This window comes from Numida meleagris, chromosome 16 (assembly GCF_002078875.1).
Source record: "Numida meleagris isolate 19003 breed g44 Domestic line chromosome 16, NumMel1.0, whole genome shotgun sequence".
Taxonomy (NCBI): domain Eukaryota; kingdom Metazoa; phylum Chordata; class Aves; order Galliformes; family Numididae; genus Numida; species Numida meleagris.
Window position 1 is genome coordinate 1,828,682 of NC_034424.1, and position 17,324 is coordinate 1,846,005.

General features: G+C 47.7%; 1 protein-coding gene across 15 annotated transcripts in view; it reads left to right on the plus strand.

Moving 5' to 3' along the window:
- Positions 1–17,324, plus strand: part of EHMT1 (euchromatic histone lysine methyltransferase 1) — a 91,564-nt gene that overhangs the window by 57,434 nt on the left and 16,806 nt on the right. For 13 of the 15 annotated variants that reach the window (XM_021413554.1, XM_021413555.1, XM_021413556.1 and 10 more), the window contains 10 exons: positions 12–92; positions 2,117–2,237; positions 3,843–3,974; positions 5,835–5,980; positions 8,647–8,790; positions 10,316–10,542; positions 11,297–11,461; positions 11,971–12,053; positions 13,333–13,439; positions 15,056–15,178. In XM_021413554.1, coding sequence (XP_021269229.1) covers positions 12–92; positions 2,117–2,237; positions 3,843–3,974; positions 5,835–5,980; positions 8,647–8,790; positions 10,316–10,542; positions 11,297–11,461; positions 11,971–12,053; positions 13,333–13,439; positions 15,056–15,178 — 1,329 coding nt within the window. The remainder of the gene's footprint in view (positions 1–11; positions 93–2,116; positions 2,238–3,842; positions 3,975–5,834; positions 5,981–8,646; positions 8,791–10,315; positions 10,543–11,296; positions 11,462–11,970; positions 12,054–13,332; positions 13,440–15,055; positions 15,179–17,324) is intronic. The other 2 variants (XM_021413550.1, XM_021413552.1) reach the window with 1 other exon arrangement.

Genomic DNA, 17,324 nt, shown 5'->3' on the forward strand with positions numbered 1-17,324 from the left:
GGTGGCTGCAGATGGATGATGGCGACTCTGAGGAGGAACAGGAGTCTGCAGAGTCTGGAGAGGAGGAGGAGGATGGAGATGAGTCTGACTTGGTAAGCCTGGCTGCGAAATGCATCTTTCAGCCGTTGTCCTGCTGATAATGATTTCCCCTTTGCACTGCTGCCAGAAAGAGACAGAGAGGCTGTGTAGTTTCAGGACTCTTTGACAGAACTCACTCTCTGAAGCCACCCACACAGAGTATTGTTTTCCACAAGGTGCTTAACCGTGATACATTTAATTGCTTTCTGATGCTAATTAATGGGCTATTTTTCTTGCTTTCGACAAGGTGTTGACTTCTTCTACTCATGTGAATGTTCGTAGAAATATTTAAGAGTGCTTAAATTCTTCGGATGCAGACTTGGCAAGTGGTGGGAGCCAGCAATGTTTTCTTAACAAGCTGAAGCTCAGCTTGCCTCCAGAGCAAGTCCAGGTGGAGTTGTTCACAAATCCATTGGGCCAACCCAACTGCCTAAATTCACCTCATCTGACATGCCACCTCAGAGGCACTGTGAGCCCTTGTCAGGCATATGTACAAACAGCATACAGAAAGACAGGCTCTCTCCCTAGGAGGATGTCTGGTAGTGCTAAGGCAAGATTTTCCCCAGCTGTTTGGTGATTTTGACTTCTTATTTTTCAGATGACTGGTGAAGGGAACTTGATTTTTTTTTTTTTTTTTTGAAATTGTTATTCATTGGTTGTCTGTGTCTCCCCACCCTCCCCTTTACTTTAAAAATTTTGCTCCCTTTTCACAGCATCTCAAGTTGAGGAGCCAGCATTTAAAGCACCCCAATTCTTCAGTCACCTTGAGAAAATTCTTGACTTCATTGTCTCGATGTTTTGAGCTGAAGGTAGAAGCAACTATACCCAGTGAATTGTTGAAGCTCTGTAGAATTGTGTTCCTTGTTCTCTGACACTACAAGAGCCAGGGAGGACTAGGCAGGAGGGGCTGTACAGCCTGTGCCTTTCACTGGGCAGCTCAGGCACTTCTGTAGTGCTAGCTCAAACTAAGGGTTGAGCTTGCAGTCCAGTCCAAACAGCCCAGTCATATCTACAATCCCAGACTGTTGATTTTTGCTGTGCCTATATCTGGTGAGTCAGCTAGCAGCCCAGATAGGCGCTGGCTCAGATGCAAACCTCTCACCCACCAGCAGTGTGATGCAACTGGTGGAAGCCACGTGGCGAGGCACAGCCATGCACTTGGGCACAGTGGTCCCTGAGGCAGTGTAGACACCGCTGCAGAGCTGCCCGGGCTCAGCACCACTTGGGTCTGGCTGCACACACTGTGATAACAGGGCATGGTGCAGCATCAGTTTCCTGTTAAGGTAGGCCCTGATACAGCCTCTGCTGAAGGCAGCAGGAGCCTTTTTTTTTGTAGGCTTCAGTGAGAGATAGAACGAGTTTCAGTTTGAACGTGAGTTCTGTGGTTGGAGCTTTGAACACTGGGTTAGGGTGCCCGGTTCCCCATTTTAATGTTGACTTTGAAAAGCCACCTGTATTTTCTGCATTTAAAACAAAAAGGAAACCCAAACTCTGTTTAGATTCATACATGCCTGAAGATTGCTGCATGATTAGGTTGTGACACTTTGCTCGGGGAGGGAGCTGGTCTCTGCTGTGCAGTTAAATTCCCCAGGGTCCATCCCACCCCGTTAAGCTGGCTCTTTAGGTACAAGAGAGATTTTTTTCTAGCATGACTGTGGAGCAATGTGAATATTTTCGTTTGAAAAAAAACCCACACACTTTTCTGGGGAGAAGCTAAAAGTGTGCATGCAACTGCATACTCACCCTGCTGCGCAGAGATGCTCGGCTGCTCCTGAGATGAGCGTGGTGTTAGAGCCTGCATGGAAGAGAAGGTGAAGTGAGCACTGTTGAGATGACAGGAAATACGCCCACACGTGTGCTGGTGTTTCCTTTCCGGCACTATAAAGGCATCTTTGCACCACTTGATTTCAAACCTCAGTCTTTAAGGCCTTTACACACGTCTCAAGCCGTGTGAAGGCTCTTTCATATGGGTGCAAAGGACTGCTGTGATGCTGATACCAACATGCCTTACATGCACGTCGCCTCTCTGGTTATTCAGAGCTCGGAGTCCAGCATCAAGAAGAAGCTGCTGAAGAGGAAAGGAAAGACAGACAGCCCATGGCTGAAACCCACCCGCAAGAGGAGACGGAGGAATAAAAAGAAACAAGCCAATGTGCTAGGTAACTAACTGGGTTTTGTTCTTTAACTGCACAGAAAGCTGTCTTCCAGGCAGGGGTAGGGACCTCCGGCCCATAAGGCAGTGGTTGTCTGCAGAGCTCCTTCTTCCTTTTCAAGGGAAGGTTTACCTTTATGGTAAGATTTACCTTTATGGTAAACCAGGCTCTGAACTTGCATCTCACTTACAGGCTCGTGTCTGCACTTTAACAGCAGAGTAAACAGGCAAGTTTATCCTGGGCACGCTGGAGTAATGTTTTTGTTCATGAGCTCTCTTTGTTTTAGAACATTCAAGAAAGAGTTCATGGGCTGATGATGTAAGCTATGAGCTCAAGGAGAAGGAAGAGGAAGAACCATCCCAGAGTGATGCTTGATTGCTTTTGTGTGGGTGTTAGTCCAGCTGAATGGAATGTGCTTGCTATTCCAAAGCACTGCAGCCCATCTCAGGGCCTGAGATCAGGTGGCCATTCTAGTTTGAGTGAAGTTAGCACTCAGAGGTTACAGTGCACTTTGTCCTCAGAGCTGCGGGATGAGGATGGAGGAGGTGCAGGCTGCATCTGATTCCTCATCTTCAGGAAGAGTAACAGGATGGGTTTAAAAAAAAAAAAAGAGTTGTAGGCTCTGAAGTTGTTCCTTCAGTGTCTTTATTAAGGCTTCACACATCCATTGCCATCAAAGAGTTTATTCTGTTTGCTAATTCTTTACAAACAGGCCGTTTTTTATCAGCAGTTGTTGCTGCCTGACCACGTTGCAGCCTCGGGGCTGCACTCAGCGTCTGTCACTCATCTCATTTGCTCCTGTTCCTCCCAAGGCAAACTCTTCCTCAGAGGAAGTGGGGGCCATTGATCCCTTTCAGAGCAAATAGCTAATTCTTCATTTGAGATGCAGGCTGTTTTTCTGCCCCTTAAATAAAGGTGGCAGCCAGTCTTTCAGGCTAACACAAGTCTCTTGGCCAAGCCTGAGTGGGAGAAGCAAACCAGGATTGAGAGTCGAAGCCAAGGGAATGCGAAGAGATGACAATTCCCACGAAGGCTCCGAGGGATCCCCCACGCGATCCCTTCCCAGCAGCAGCTTTGTTCGCTCGGAGCCAGAACTTGGCTTTTGTGTTTTCCCCTCCCATTCAGCTGAATGTCACCTGTCTCGTCCTCTCCAGAACGTGCATTAGCAGCTGGTTTGCTCTGCCTGGCCGGAGTGTACCTGGAGCCCTTTGCAGCAGGTTGGAGACGGGGGAATGCGCCGAGCCCTGGTTCCAGCCCTTCCTTATGTCATTTGAGCTTCTGCTGCTGATGCAGTACAGCAGCAGGCAGATGTGCCTTTCAGATGCAGAACTTATTTGTCTCAATTATTCCTTTTTTTTTTTTTTTTGTTACCTGCCTACGTGGAAGTGAAAAATCTGTCGGATCAGACGGGGGGGGAAATAAGAGATGGGAGATCAATTGTGCCATATCTGCCCAGATGTTACATTTCCATAATTCTATGTGCATCTGTACTCCTAGGCTCTCTGAGGAGCCTGCATGCGGCCATCTTGGTTAAATATGGCCTTTACACATGCACGCACTTTTTTTTTTTTTTTTTTTTAGCTATGTAAATATACATGTGTTTCCATCTAGGTGCTGAAGCCTATAAATCATCGTTGGGAGGCAGAGAGGGCTCTGCCCAGGACAACAGCATGGAGTACATGGAGGTGTCTCTGGATTCCTTGGATCTGCGGGTGAAGGGAATCCTCTCCTCGCAGGCGGAAGGTGAGTGCAGCTCGGCGCGGCCATGACCCACGTTGGCTTTGTTCGCTCAGCCCAAGCAGCGAGCGGGGCCCCGCGTGCCCCCTGGTGGCTGCCAGCGCCCCGAGCCCGGGCCTGGCCTCGCTGAGAGGCCTCCTGCAAGGCCGGCTGCGGCCGGGGGCTGGAGGTGCCATATGGGGCTGGGTGGTTTGGGAACGCCGCTGATGCGGGTATCATCTGTACGTCTGTCCCACTCCCCTGTCTTTGGGAGATGCGTGTGTAGCCTCCCAGCGAATCGTTGCCCTGCCCGTGCAGCTGGTGCCCTCGTCTCCTCAGGAACGTGGCAGGGGTCTTGGTGGCCTGCCAGGACGGTGGAGGAGCAGTGGGTGGGGGTGTCTGGGTGGCCGCTGCTCCCAGTGCTGATCCTTGGCTCCAGCGTGGATCTGTCCGGCCATCCCCTGATGCTCTTTTGCTTTCAGAGGTTGTGTGGCTTTTTGATAGAAGTGCATCAAAGAACGGGTGGGAGTGTTTACCACCAAAGGGAGGGTTGGGATGGATGAGGGATGCTTTCGTCAGAGCCTCTGGATGTCAGAAAGATGATGAAGGTGACAGCTAGGAAGGTGAGGAATGAGCTTTGTGATTTATGGTCCTAGATAAAGCCCCTAAACATTTAATATCTGGGCAAGATTTTACATGGAAACTGCAAGGACTTTCTTTCTGCTTGTGTGTCTTGAAACATTCATCCCTTCTCAGGGCTTGGTCTTGCAACTTAGCCAAAGGAAGCTCCTTACGAGATGAAAAGAGCTTCTGCCCAACTGATAGGGTTGCAGCCATGGGCAGGAAAGGGGGAGAGTGTTTTTGCCAGGACAGCTACAGAGGAATCTCTCTGAAGAATGAAGTTAGTCTTTGAAATTTCGCAGCAAAATAACTCTTCTTTCAAAAGCATCAAAAATAGCAGCACAATTCCTTCTCACTGGGACTCAAACCCATAGCAGGCTTGGGCAGAAAAAGCTTGGGACACTTCAGGGTGAACCGCAGGTAAATGTTTGAGGGCTTAAAACCTTGCAAGAGATGTTGCAACTATGTAGGATTAAAGTAGGTGTGTGGGACAAAAAGTAATCCCTGTGTCATTAGGTCAGCGTTTTGCAGTCCCACGTAACATAGTGATTGAGTTGAATCCAGAGGGACCCCAAGAACATTTAGGGTGCACCCCCATACCTGGCTGTGTGTTCACTTAAAAGCCATTATCCACCTGTAGAAAGGCTTGGAAATGTTAAATATCTGAGAGAAAGACATGAAGAGAAAGCATGAAAACCTGAACATCTTGCTGCTTTCTTTTTTCTGGTTTGTTCTCTTTCAAAAAAAAATAAATAAATATTTTGGTTACGTGAGACCAAATAGTCCCAGGAATTTTGTTTTCCCATTTGTGTAATAAGCTTCTGCAAATAGTAGTTTATGTCTTCCTGATCTTCTCTGTTTAACACTTCTCTTACTCAAATTTCCAACTCTAGTTGGTTTCCTACAAATTTCCTGTTGCCAGAGCACAGCGTTGTGGGACAGGTGAGAAAAAGAGACTGATAAAAATCTGTACCTTGTAGCTTTTCCACGTTGGGGTTTTCTCAGGATAAACTGTTCTTAACTTAGTATTCTTGAATTCAGCACCGTCATCTGTAGTGTCACTGGACTCAGAAAAGTACAGTATGTTTTTGCAAACTCCATCTGCTGTAAGAAGTGGGTCTTTTTTGCAGGGTTTAGATGATGCCTTTCAAGCATTTCAGGACGTGGAACGGGTAGATGCCATGAGACATGGATGCTGTTGTTGCACTGCGTCCTTTCTCCTGGTGGTTAACTTCAGATTTCATTTACTGATCTTCTGCACTCTAGGTCTTTCCAATGGCCCTGAAGCAATGGAAGTAGATGGTCTCCAGGAAGTTCCCCTCTGCAGCTGCCGAATGGAAACCCCCAAAAGCAGAGAGATCACCACGCTAGCCAACAACCAATGCATGGCCACCGAGAGTGTGGATAATGAGGTAGGAGCCTGTCTTTCAGCTTCTCGCAGACTTTTTTTCCTGAGGACAAAGACATAAAGAGACAAAGCCGTGCCAGGAGCATGCATCAGGTCACGCAGACGCTCTGCAGCCTGCTAGATTGGGAGCCCACTGGTGTGGGCATGGCAGGGCAGACACCTCCCTCCAGCACTCTGCATGTGTTGCACACTGGGGTTAAAGCCACTCCAAAGCCAGCAGGTGCAGTCTGCAGGGCTAGCTGGAGAGGCACTGGGTGGATCTGCTGCTTGTCCTGGCTTGTGTAGCTGGATCATCTGGATGTAACAGGCACACTTCAGGCCAAGTGCGCTAAAATACATTCACATGCATCAAAGTGAGAGAATCCAATCAGGGGAAGCTTGGAGCTGGTTCCCTTGACTACGAAGGCGCTGATGCAAACCTTTCCGTAGCCAGCTCTTGAGTTCCTGGAACTTGGCATGCCTTCCACCAGCTCAGTCTCCTCCGGCCCTCCACTTTCCTCCTCCCCCCAAGAGGCTTCTGTTACAAAGCTTCCTATGTCTGGGCAGTCCTGCGCAGACTCTGTGGCTGGCTGGCTGGAAACATTGCACTTGATGCCTCTAAATTGATCACAGCTGGGCTAGTTTGGCTCTACTGGTTCCGAGAAGGTGGAATTAAGTGGCACAAGTGACTCCCTCCCAGAGTCTGGAAAGGAAGACTGCACGACAGAAGCAAACTCAGGAGGTGCTCCTTACTCTGGAAGAAACTGGCATTTCTTTGACACTTCAGCTGAGCTGCAGCCGTGCTGCAGTGCTCTGGTATTCACTGGTGGAAGGATAAGGAGTCCAGAGTACTCCTGGTTCTTCTGGAGGATCCCAGTAGAAGGGCGGATGGAGGGAGGAAGGGGTAATCACATTTACAGCCCAGCTCTTTTTCTGTTAGTATGTGCTGGTACCTGTAAGAGAAGGAAATTTCACTAGCATGACAAAGTTGATTCATTAAGGAGAGAAAGCCCTGGAGACTTAGAGGAGAGAGGGTTCTCCAGCATTTCTAACTAAACAAAAAGTGTACAGAAGAGTTCCTATGGTTGTCTGACAGCTCTCTCCCCAGATAAATCAGAGAAAGGAATAGCGAAGGCCATGCGTTATGTTAGATTCTTTTTGGTAATGGGATAAGTGACTCATAGATGTGGTAAGGATATTACATGTATGAATAGTGGGTTCTCTAGACTGTCATGTCCTTGGATAATGTTATAAACAGTTATGAGCACCGTGCTACACTCTCTAATGGCTGGAAAATAGCAATTAATCATTTTGTACTATTTTAGACTTTTCTAACAAATAATATGTTGTGACGGAATGATGCAGGGACTTCCTTCCACAGACAGTGCAGCTTCTCACGCCTTAATCAAATTTCCTCCACTCATAAATAAAAATCAATGGACTGGTCCTCTCCTGCAGCCCCCGGGGTCTGTGTGCTAGCAGTGATCACTCTAGGCAAGGTGTCACAACCACAGGTAGGATTTGCAGGTGGAATTTGGGCGAGCTGTGTCAGAGATGCTGAGGGAGAAGAGCTCAGGTTAAAAAACCGTTCTTTCTTTTTTTTTCTGTAGGTATGTTGATTGTAGGAGCAATGGAGTTTAAAATGAATCAGAGAGGGAGTTCAGTTTTGCTGAGAAAAAGCAGTGAATCAAACCTCAGCTAGAGCAGAGGGGCAGCCTGCTAGTGATGAGCAGGCACTGTTCCTTACAGACTGCTCTGGTCGTGGAGGCAGAACGCAGTGCTCCACGCTCAGATTCTGGTAGGGGTGTTTCCTCCTATGAGTCTTTCATGTTTATATTTCTACACTAGAAATGTCCTTTGCCAAGTATTTGGGGAAAGCAAGGTTTTTATCTAGAGGGCATTACAGAGCCCAAACGATGTTGCATCGTGCTGGCAGGTGGCAACCAGGATGTGGAAGGGTCATGGGTGTATGCACAGGGGTGGCAGAAGGAAGCCCCAGTCCTTCTGGCACAGCAGAGGGAGTTACACAGCTGGGAAAAGCCCCGCTCATGGAGCCTGCTGTCACTAACAGAACACAGTGGTGTGAGAGGAGACAGCTCTTAAGCCCAAAATGATACACTGGCGAAATCTTTCAGAAAACGTGCTCAAAATCTGACTTGTGTTGAGCTCTCGTGAAAGACTGGCTATTCATCCCTGCGGTCTGGGCAGCGGCCAGTGCTGGAACCAGTACAGACGATAACGTAGCTGGCAATGAAGAGCAATTATTTTTCCCTTTATCTTCCCGTGACTTGTACTTTTGAACAGTAACAAGATTTAGTGCGTATGGTCTTGTTCTCATGGTCACTGACACCCGCTCTTCCTGGCAAAAGCAAAGTGTGTTTTGTGAGTCAGGCCCCTGGGACTGCCCCCTCTGTGGCTGCTTGGCTGTTGCGTATTTCCCGTTACGATTTTTCTTGCAAGGAACAAATGACTCCGGTCCACATGCATGTTAGTTAGTAAATGATGCATTTCTTCCTGGGAGAGCAGCTTTCACAGCTTCCTGCTGCACTGCTAATGCTATCTGGCACACATCTGAATTACTGTGAAAAAGCCAGGGCTCATCAAGGCAGTGTGCAAAATCTTCCTCCGCACAAGCACAGAGAGTGTTTTGGTCTCCAGTAATTTCATTTCCTTTAATTTCTCCTGTTCCAGCTGGGCCGATGCACAAACAGTGTGGTTAAGTATGAACTGATGCGCCCGTCTAACAAAGTCCAGCTTTTGGTGCTGTGTGAGGACCATAGAGGGAGGATGGTGAAACACCAGTGTTGCCCTGGCTGTGGATACTTTTGCACTGCAGTAAGTCCGTGCTCTCAATCTAGGGAAGGGGGTACCTGTCGCAGTAGCTGGAAGAGGTGAAGGTGGAGATTTACCCAAAGGGGTTTACTGACTTCCTGGCATAAGCTCCACCTTGTTCCACAGCACATCAGATGGTGTTTTCAACAGTAATGTGAGGGTAGCTGCAGCGGTCCCCTGTAAATTCCTGGAGACCCCGAGGGGTGTTACCAGAGGGGTGGTAGTCATTCCTTCAGAATTTTTTTGGAACATGTTTTTTTTTTTCCTTCCTCTGTACAGTCAATCACATCGAAACCGGCGTTAGCCTGGTTTTTAAGAGTCTCATACAGGAGAGGGGTTCTGTCCCCCATGCCGCTCACAAGGGTTTAGGTGGGGAACCTGAGTGATGGCACTGGAACAAGGCAGTGTTTGAGATCTCCTGCTCCTTCCTCCACCTCTGCCACTGAGGTTTTAATAGCGCTGGCCCAGTCCTTTGAGCCTTCAGTGTCCTCGTGTCCTTGCTGGTAAAACACTGGTTGAGGGCCTCCCCGGGGTGATAGGGTGGGTTAATTGTCTGATGGTTGCGTTCTTTACGATGACTCAATGAAAGATGCTAGAGGAGTCTCCACATTATTGAGTAATGTGGAGAGTAATTGTAATGAATGGAACCGTCCTGAGTTTTCATGCTGAGGCAAAGATCATTTAAAAGATAAAATCCTCAAAACCCTTAAAGGCATTTTGCAATGCTGAAATAGAGTTAATTAGATTTCTTGGGAGGACTGTGAATCCGGGAGAAGAGTGGGTTTTAACTAACTTTTCCTTAATGCTGTTGCATCTCTGAGTGACGTCATGGTTCATGAAGGTGAATCTGGCAGTGTTTGTCTGTGTTATCAGTCACTAATAACACAGAGCATGGTAGGGCTTCAGGTAGCACTGATACCACAGAGCAGTGAATTCTGGGGTGCAGTTCAGCTTGGAGGACTTCGCTGGAAAGAGAAGACAGTTTGTAGAAAAGTGGCTCCCATCTGTTGAATGAGCAGTCAGCCACATGGTTGGGGTTAAGCAGCATACAGGGCTGGTCCAAACAGAGAACTTGCATGCTTTGGGTTACGTTGGGGTTGACAGCTGATGTAATTGTATTATTGTTGTTCCTTGAATGGTTTGCGTGCAGATGTGTTAGGTAGTTTTAGTGCTGACTGGTTGGAAGTTTTCTTTTGCAGTTTTGGGGGCGTCCTTACAGTACACTGGCACTTCTAGAAACGTAAGCAAGAACCTCAAGTGTTAGAGCTGGAAAATGGGACTTTGTGGTTCTGTTTCCCACGTTCAATTAAAAAAACTTGCTTTGCAGTTCCTAACCAAGTGAGTTTTTTCCCGTTACCTTGGTTTTGTTCTCTTCTAAAGAAGTGGCAGTGCTTGCTTACTGTACTGGAAGCACGAGGGACAGGAGTGGTCATGAATGAAGTATTTAAGAGCTCTGCGGATGAAGCATGCGGAAGGGGTAAGGCACGTAGTGACCAAGGTGTGAATGTCTTCTCTGTGATTTTTTTAGGGCACTTTCATGGAGTGTCAGCCTGAGAGCAGCATCTCCCACCGTTTCCACAAGAGCTGTGCCTCCCAGGTCAACGACACGAGCTACTGCCCACACTGCGGGGAAGACGCCTCCAAGGCAAAGGAGGTGACAATAGCAAAAGCAGACACGACTTCGACGGTGTCGCTGACCTACGAGCAGCAGAAACCAGCAGCAGTGGAGGGAAGGGCTGACACCACGACAGGGAGGTGAGCTTGGGAGCACGTGGCAGCCTCAACCCTTGTGCCAGACCGTGCTTTGCATTTGAATGCTTGCTCTCCTCCTGGCAGAGCAAGGTGTTTTCTGATCCTGCTCTGACATGCCAGGCTCAGCTGCAGGAGTTTGCAGGCTTATTCTGTGCTACTGTGCCAGAGACGAGCCCAGCAAACACAGGATGAGCTGGGGCAACAGCTATGAAGATAAGAAGGATTTGGGGGTTAATACAGCTCCTTCCTCTTACTGTTAGGAATGAAATAAAAGTGGAGTGAGATGAAGTAGCCATGTGTGGTGAATGAGAGGGAAATTCATGTGGTATACCTAGCCTGAGTTGCTTAGCTGCCCGCAGCAGTGGGCACAGATACAGAGAATCAAAACTTAGAGGAAAACATAAATGAAGACATCCCTGTGATGAACAGTGCTTCAACTTCCCATGTGATCTGATCTTGTTCTCGAGGCTTCTATGACTTGCAGTGAGCAGGGCAGTGCCCTCTGCCCCATGTTCTTTTGTTGCCTGTTGCAAAGAGTACATCAAAATATAATCATAGGGCAGTGCTTTTTTTTTTTTCACTTTTCAGGGCAAGTTCTTACCGAAAAGGCTATAAAATATATTGGTTTGTGTTTCAATTTTGCTTACGCTATCTGTCGATTTAAAATCAATTTCCTTTCCTTCTTTGGCAGAAGATACACACGCTGTTGTATATTTTTAATGGTTGTGCTTTGGCTCCCTCTCATTTTCCTCTTCAGTGGCACTGGAACGCGGTTGTCTGAGGAAGACAAGCCAGAAAGTTCGGCTGCAGAGGGGTTTGACTTAGCTGGATCTTCAGTTTTTCCAAAGCCTACTACCAGCCTGACCCAGGGACCAGTTAAAGAAACTCTGGAAAGTGCCCTGATTGCCCTGGACTCTGAAAAGTAAGGAAAAAACCTCTGGGTCTCCCCAGTTCCCAGCAAAGCTGCTTAACCTAGAGAAAACTGAGATTTAGCTTCTGTGGATTTTGACTCCACTCAGACCTTGTGTACTTTTATTCACTTCAGACACTTGACACCCTCAACAGATTTCTGATTCCAGAAAGCAGTTATAGCTCTAAATGTGGTAGTGGTTTGTCTGGAGGGCTTAGCTTTTCACTGGACCTCTAACTTCAGCTAAAACTACTGGGAGTTCCCATTTATAGTAGTAAGATCCAGAATTCTTTCTTAGCGGCGCTGAGTCGGTATGGCCATTGTTAGAACAAGGCTGACTGTGGCTGAAGCTGGACGTTTGAATATCTTCTTCTAATGAGTTAATATTCTTTGGTTTTGCTGGCACTCTGGAGCTGTCCCATGGGAACAAACTTCCTCATCCCTGCGGTGTGGGCTGGGGTAAAATACTGGGGAATATTCTTCAGCATGTGTTAATTCTGCCTCTTTCCCCGCTGCTGCAGACCCAAGAAGTTACGGTTCCATCCGAAACAGCTGTACTTCTCCGCGAGGCAAGGGGAGCTGCAGAAGGTCCTGCTTATGTTGGGTAGGTGGCTCCTTCCCAGGACTCATTGTGGCTGGCAGTACTCCCAGCTCCTGCCAGGCAGCCGCCAGAGTCCAGTTCCCAGCATGGCAGCACGTTATATTCCCCACTGCCCCTTGTGAGTGGTGCTGGGAGGAGAAAGCCACTTCTGCAAGTAATGTGTCATCGGAAACGGCTTCATCTCTCTGTGAAATGTGGACTTGCTCCCAGCTTGCTTCTGCAGTTGGATGCAGTTTTATCCAGAGAAGCTCTCTCTACCCCCAAATGACCTATGTTAGATTTTTGCAGTCCAATAGAACTTTGCCTCCCCGTGCAGTGGGATACTTGGCTATTTGCACCCAGTGGAGAGGTAGAAAGATGGGAGTGTGTTTAAGACCAGTCAGCAAGAAAGCGGAAAAGAAGAGAACTTCAGTACACAGGGCTTTATTCTGGGGGTATGTACCTGTCACCAGATGACTTTCAGCTGGCTGGGGTTGTTTTTACCACCTAATATTCCTAAGGAATATCTCCCTGTGAAGGACACAGTGTTTTACTTGGGATCATTTCCTTTCCAATCCAGTACTTCGCAGTACATTTTTGGATGCATTCTGTTCTTTTGCATTTATCACTCTTTTTTTTTTTTTTCTCCTAGCAAGTATTAGCTTCATTGTTCCTGTCTTCAATAGCACCAAAATGTTATTCATTGATATTTAACTACGGCCTCATCGTATGCAACATGTTATCATGCCCAGACATCTTTGTCTGGCTGTCATCATCATCTGTCAGGCTTTGCACAGCTGTGAGAATCTCTGGCCAGATCCCGAGCTCGTGTTAGTTGGGACTCCATCCATTTTACAGCCCTTTTGCTTACAGCGATTCATGGAGGATCACGGATACTAAGTGCAGTAAATCACGGTCCTGAGACAATAAAGCTGGGTAGTGCTGACTTTCTATTGTTTCCAGCAGCAGCACTTCTTTTTTTCCCTTTTACCCTTGCACAGTGTTGGTGGTATTTGTTGCAGTGAGAGAAGGGGAATGAAGGAAGTAGCTTGTGTAGAAATGGTAATGCCTTAAAAGTATTATATCCCATGGTGTTTCTGAAGCTTCTTGTTTGAGGGCTGTTGCATACCAAATGTCCGTGGGACGACCCTGAGAGCTTCCTGGCTTGCATGTGTAGTAAGAAGGGCTGAGGATGGGCTAGGGAAAAGTCTTCTAAAAGCCTTTAGTTGAGACCTTCTTCTCTTGTTACACTTGTGTCTGATCTCTGAATTGTGGTTGAAGGCATCTCTGCTCTGTTTTTCAGTGGATGGAATCGACCCTAATTTTAAAATGGAGCATCAGAGTAAGAGAACCCCTCTCCATGCTGCCGCCGAGTCTGGCCATGTGGACATCTGCCATATGCTGATTCAGGTCTGCCTCTACTTAAACTTTTTTCTGTATGAGCAATTTTCTGTGTTTTTTGGTCTTGTGCCCCACAAAACTAAAGCACACTTGAAAACCAGTGTTGAAAAACCTCCCTGTTCACAGTGTTTGCTGCAAAAGGGAGTAGTGGAGAGTGGTGTGAAAACTTGATGATGTGACTGAAGCTGTCTTTCCAGGCATTCTCCGTACCAGCTTCACTGTCTGTGCCATGAGCATGTGGAGCTTTGAGGGAGGGCGCTGGAGAGCAAGTGGGATGCTCTGTGCCTAAGCACACCCAGCAGCGTAGTGCACTGCCAGATGTGGCAGCACAGGCTGACCTGCAGGTAGCTGCAAGCTGCTGCCAACGTGCTCTTTGTAATGCTGGTGGGTAGGCTGTAAGGCCTGCAAGCCAGCAGACCCCATCCTGCCTTCTGTCAAAAACGGAGCAACTCCAGCAGGGTTGTCCTGTACGGTGTAAGTGCCCCAGCTGTGAAAAGAAGAGGAGGAAAGATGCGAGTTTCACTTGTTATCTGAGATTTAGACATTTAGATTCTGGTAAGTTTGAATGAGGGAAGATGGTGAAAGACACAGCAGTGCTGCTGTCGAATCTTCTCCAAAACACCGTGATGAAGAAAGGGCTGTAGTTCTCTTTATTTTGCATTGGCACCTTGGGCATCTGGTTGTGTTTTGCTTGCCCTTTGTGACTGGAAAACTGTACAAGTCCTCTGAGAAAGTGGCAAAGCACTCTGTGAAAATGAGCGTGCTGAGACGTTGCGTCTCAGCGTTCAAAGATGGAGCTTTGCTCACTTGAGTTTTTGCAAGTACAGACAACGGAATGACTTGCATGAGACAAGGGAGCAAAATTCCTAAGATAATACACACAATTTGAATAGATTATTAAAAGGGCTGGTTTGTTTCCAGAATCCTTCATATGCTTGTCTGTTCCCTGATGTCTGGCTATTGCAGCAGGGTTTGGCTGGGAATGTCCACAGGGCGTTAAACCTGAAGTGTCTCTTCTCTGGTCTGAATTGCTCTAACTTTATAAAAGTAATCAAAACAAATACGTGCAGTGGGAGGCACATAGAAGCAATGGGGCCATCTTCTTGTGCCAGGTGAACCTGAGTCAGCACGTTACTGCTGGAAGGAAGTCCTTGCTTTGTGCATGTGTACGTGCGTAGTGTGCCAAGAGTTGTTCTGTTTCTCAGGTTTTCTTTTGGTTCTAAGTATTGGGTGGATTATTGAGCTACACCCACGAGTTGAAGCGGGCAAGATACACGAGACAATAGAGTTCTGGAAAAGAAAAAGATTTTGGTCCAGAGCACTCTGTGTTGAACTTAATGTGTTCTCAGAGAAATATTAGCATTGACTTCAACAGAATAGTTAGCTAGTGTGTAGAATTTCTGACACGCTCTGGTTGCTTGGCTAGGGAAGGAACGGAGTGTGTACTGCTTTCCAGAACAGGTGAAGTTTGTCTGCCTTCTGCCTCTTTTTTTTTCCTCAACATGGCTGAATTTCAGGAACAACTTGCTGCTAAACTTGCTACTAAATCCCTACTCCCACATCCTTCCTTTGCGAAGCAGGAAAGGTTACAGTTGTCCTTGTGTTTGTCTTGGCCTCCCCAACAGGCTGGTGCGAATATCGACAGCTGCTCTGAGGACCAGCGGACCCCACTGATGGAAGCAGCTGAAAACAACCACCTGGAAACTGTGAAATACCTTATCAAGGCTGGAGCACTAGTAGATCCGAAGGTAGAATTTATTCCTCTGTTCGCCATTTCTTTTGTTTAAGGTTTTAAGCCCAGGAAGAAGGGAAATGAAGATTTGTTTGTCTTGGGTGCAAAGACTTGGACATTCTGTCTTGGCTCTGTGCAGTTTGGGGAAGTGCTGTTGTGTGCTACATCAATTCACAGCACTGAGTGTAGGGGGTGTTTGATTTGATGTGGGGCCACTAAGCACTGGTGTGATTGTGTTGTGCTTGGAGTTTGATTTCAGAGTTTCCTTCTCTGCAGACTTTTAGTTAGGAGATTTTTGGGGTGACATTTTAAAATAGGTTGGTAATTAGGTGCTTGCAAAGCCAGCAGAAATGACAGGAAGCTTTGATCTCCAAAGGTCTAATGTGCTCTTTCTTGCAATCATGCGGCAGTGGCAAAATTGGACCCAGTCTTTAAACTCTCTACCCCTTAATTTAAACAAATACAATAAAATGCAGCTGTCTGTTTGCCTTTAGCATGCTTGGGTTGCTTTGCAGTCTTGGAAAATATACAGATCGTTTATTAGCCCCATAAATCAGACTCTGTTTGGAGTACAAGAGCCTTCCCCATGTGAACTTCTTATTGTTACAACCTGCTGCTGTTGGCTCACTCCTCTGCTATTGCTAGGAAGCACGGCAGGGCCGGGATGCTCGTTCTGTGACGGAGCAGACTAGGCTGGGAGGATTGCACAAGATAAGAACTGCTGTCCACCCCGAGCCTTGGATGGCTCCTTGGGAGGCTGGCTCTGAGCTGGGAAGGGGGAGAGGGCAGAGCAGGCACACGCAAGGCCAGCAGCCCCTATGAACCCGCATCTTGCAGCAGTCCAGACATCTCTCACCTGGTTTATTTATGTCGGAGGGAAAAAAGATTTCCTGCTTCTGAAGGTAAAGAAAAACCCCTGAGCTAGCAAAAACAAATTAGAAGCCTGAGATCACGTCTGAAGTCTAGACTAGTTTATTATGTTAATTAGTTTCTTGCACCAAATTAGTCATCTTCTGAAAGTAGCGACATTGCAGTTTGAAATCAGCTCCAGCCATTTCGATGAAAAATCAGGCAGTTCTCTGCCGAGGGTGTGCACTGAGTGTGCCCAGCCTGCGGGGTGGAAGGGTGGGGGCTTCTGAGCCCCCAGGTGAAAGCCACCTGCTCCTGCCCGTAGGATGTACAGCTGCCCACTCAAAACTGCAGAAAAGTCTGTATTAAAATACATCAGTTTACTGTAGGATGAAGAAGCTGCGCTTGGCTTATATTAATCTGAGAGGGAGGTGTGGCATTATTCAGTTGTCAAGCTCTCAAGGGAGAGTGGAAAACCCTTCTTTGCCCCAAGGAGCCCCCTTGGTACGACCCATGACGTGAGGCTTCCCATCATTGCTCCCCATCCCTGTGCTGTGTTCTCTTTTCCAAGGGAGCATCCTCCATCAGAAAACTCCGTAGTAGGAAGGAAACATCTTGTTTTTCAGGCTTTCGTTTCCTCCTCCTTTCCTGGTCTCCAGGCCTTCCTGTAAGCTGAACTGTTGGGATAGAAGCGTCTGATAAAAATCAGACTCCAGCCGAGAGTTTTGGTGTTGGGTGGGAGTGTCTCCATCGTGACTCACAGCCCCAGCCTGCCCATCGACCAGACCCTGCAGGCTCTGCTCCCAGAAGCATTTTTCCTTCCAGCCATAGCTGTTGTTTTTCATCCCGTCTGAGTACATCACCGAGGGCACCCTGGGGTCTTGGTCCCCGCTGCCAGCTGCTGGGTTAAGCCTTGTGCTAATAAACACAGCAAAAAGATGTATAAACAGTATTTCAGGTTGAGGCAGGGCTACTTTTCGGATGGGAAGTGCAGTGCTCTGTCTCTGTAACAGATTCCTGCCTCTGTTGGGCTCTTCAACATAGAGACTGTCTGCTGGGGAAGAGGAGCACCCAGGGGGTGGGGCTGGTACCTTCCCTGTACTTACAAGGGCGTCTCCTCCCGTAGCCTTTGCTCTCACCCTTCTGCTCTGCACTGGCTGCATGACTGAGCTTTCTGGAAAGCTCCCTCTGCTCCGTGCCAGTACTGATTGCTGCTGCTTTCTCCCTCCCCACCAAGGCCTGGGGGCTTTTGGGATTCTCTGCTTTGTCTGTGAACTTCTCTGATGTTCCTGAGCATCACTGTGGTGGTCTGC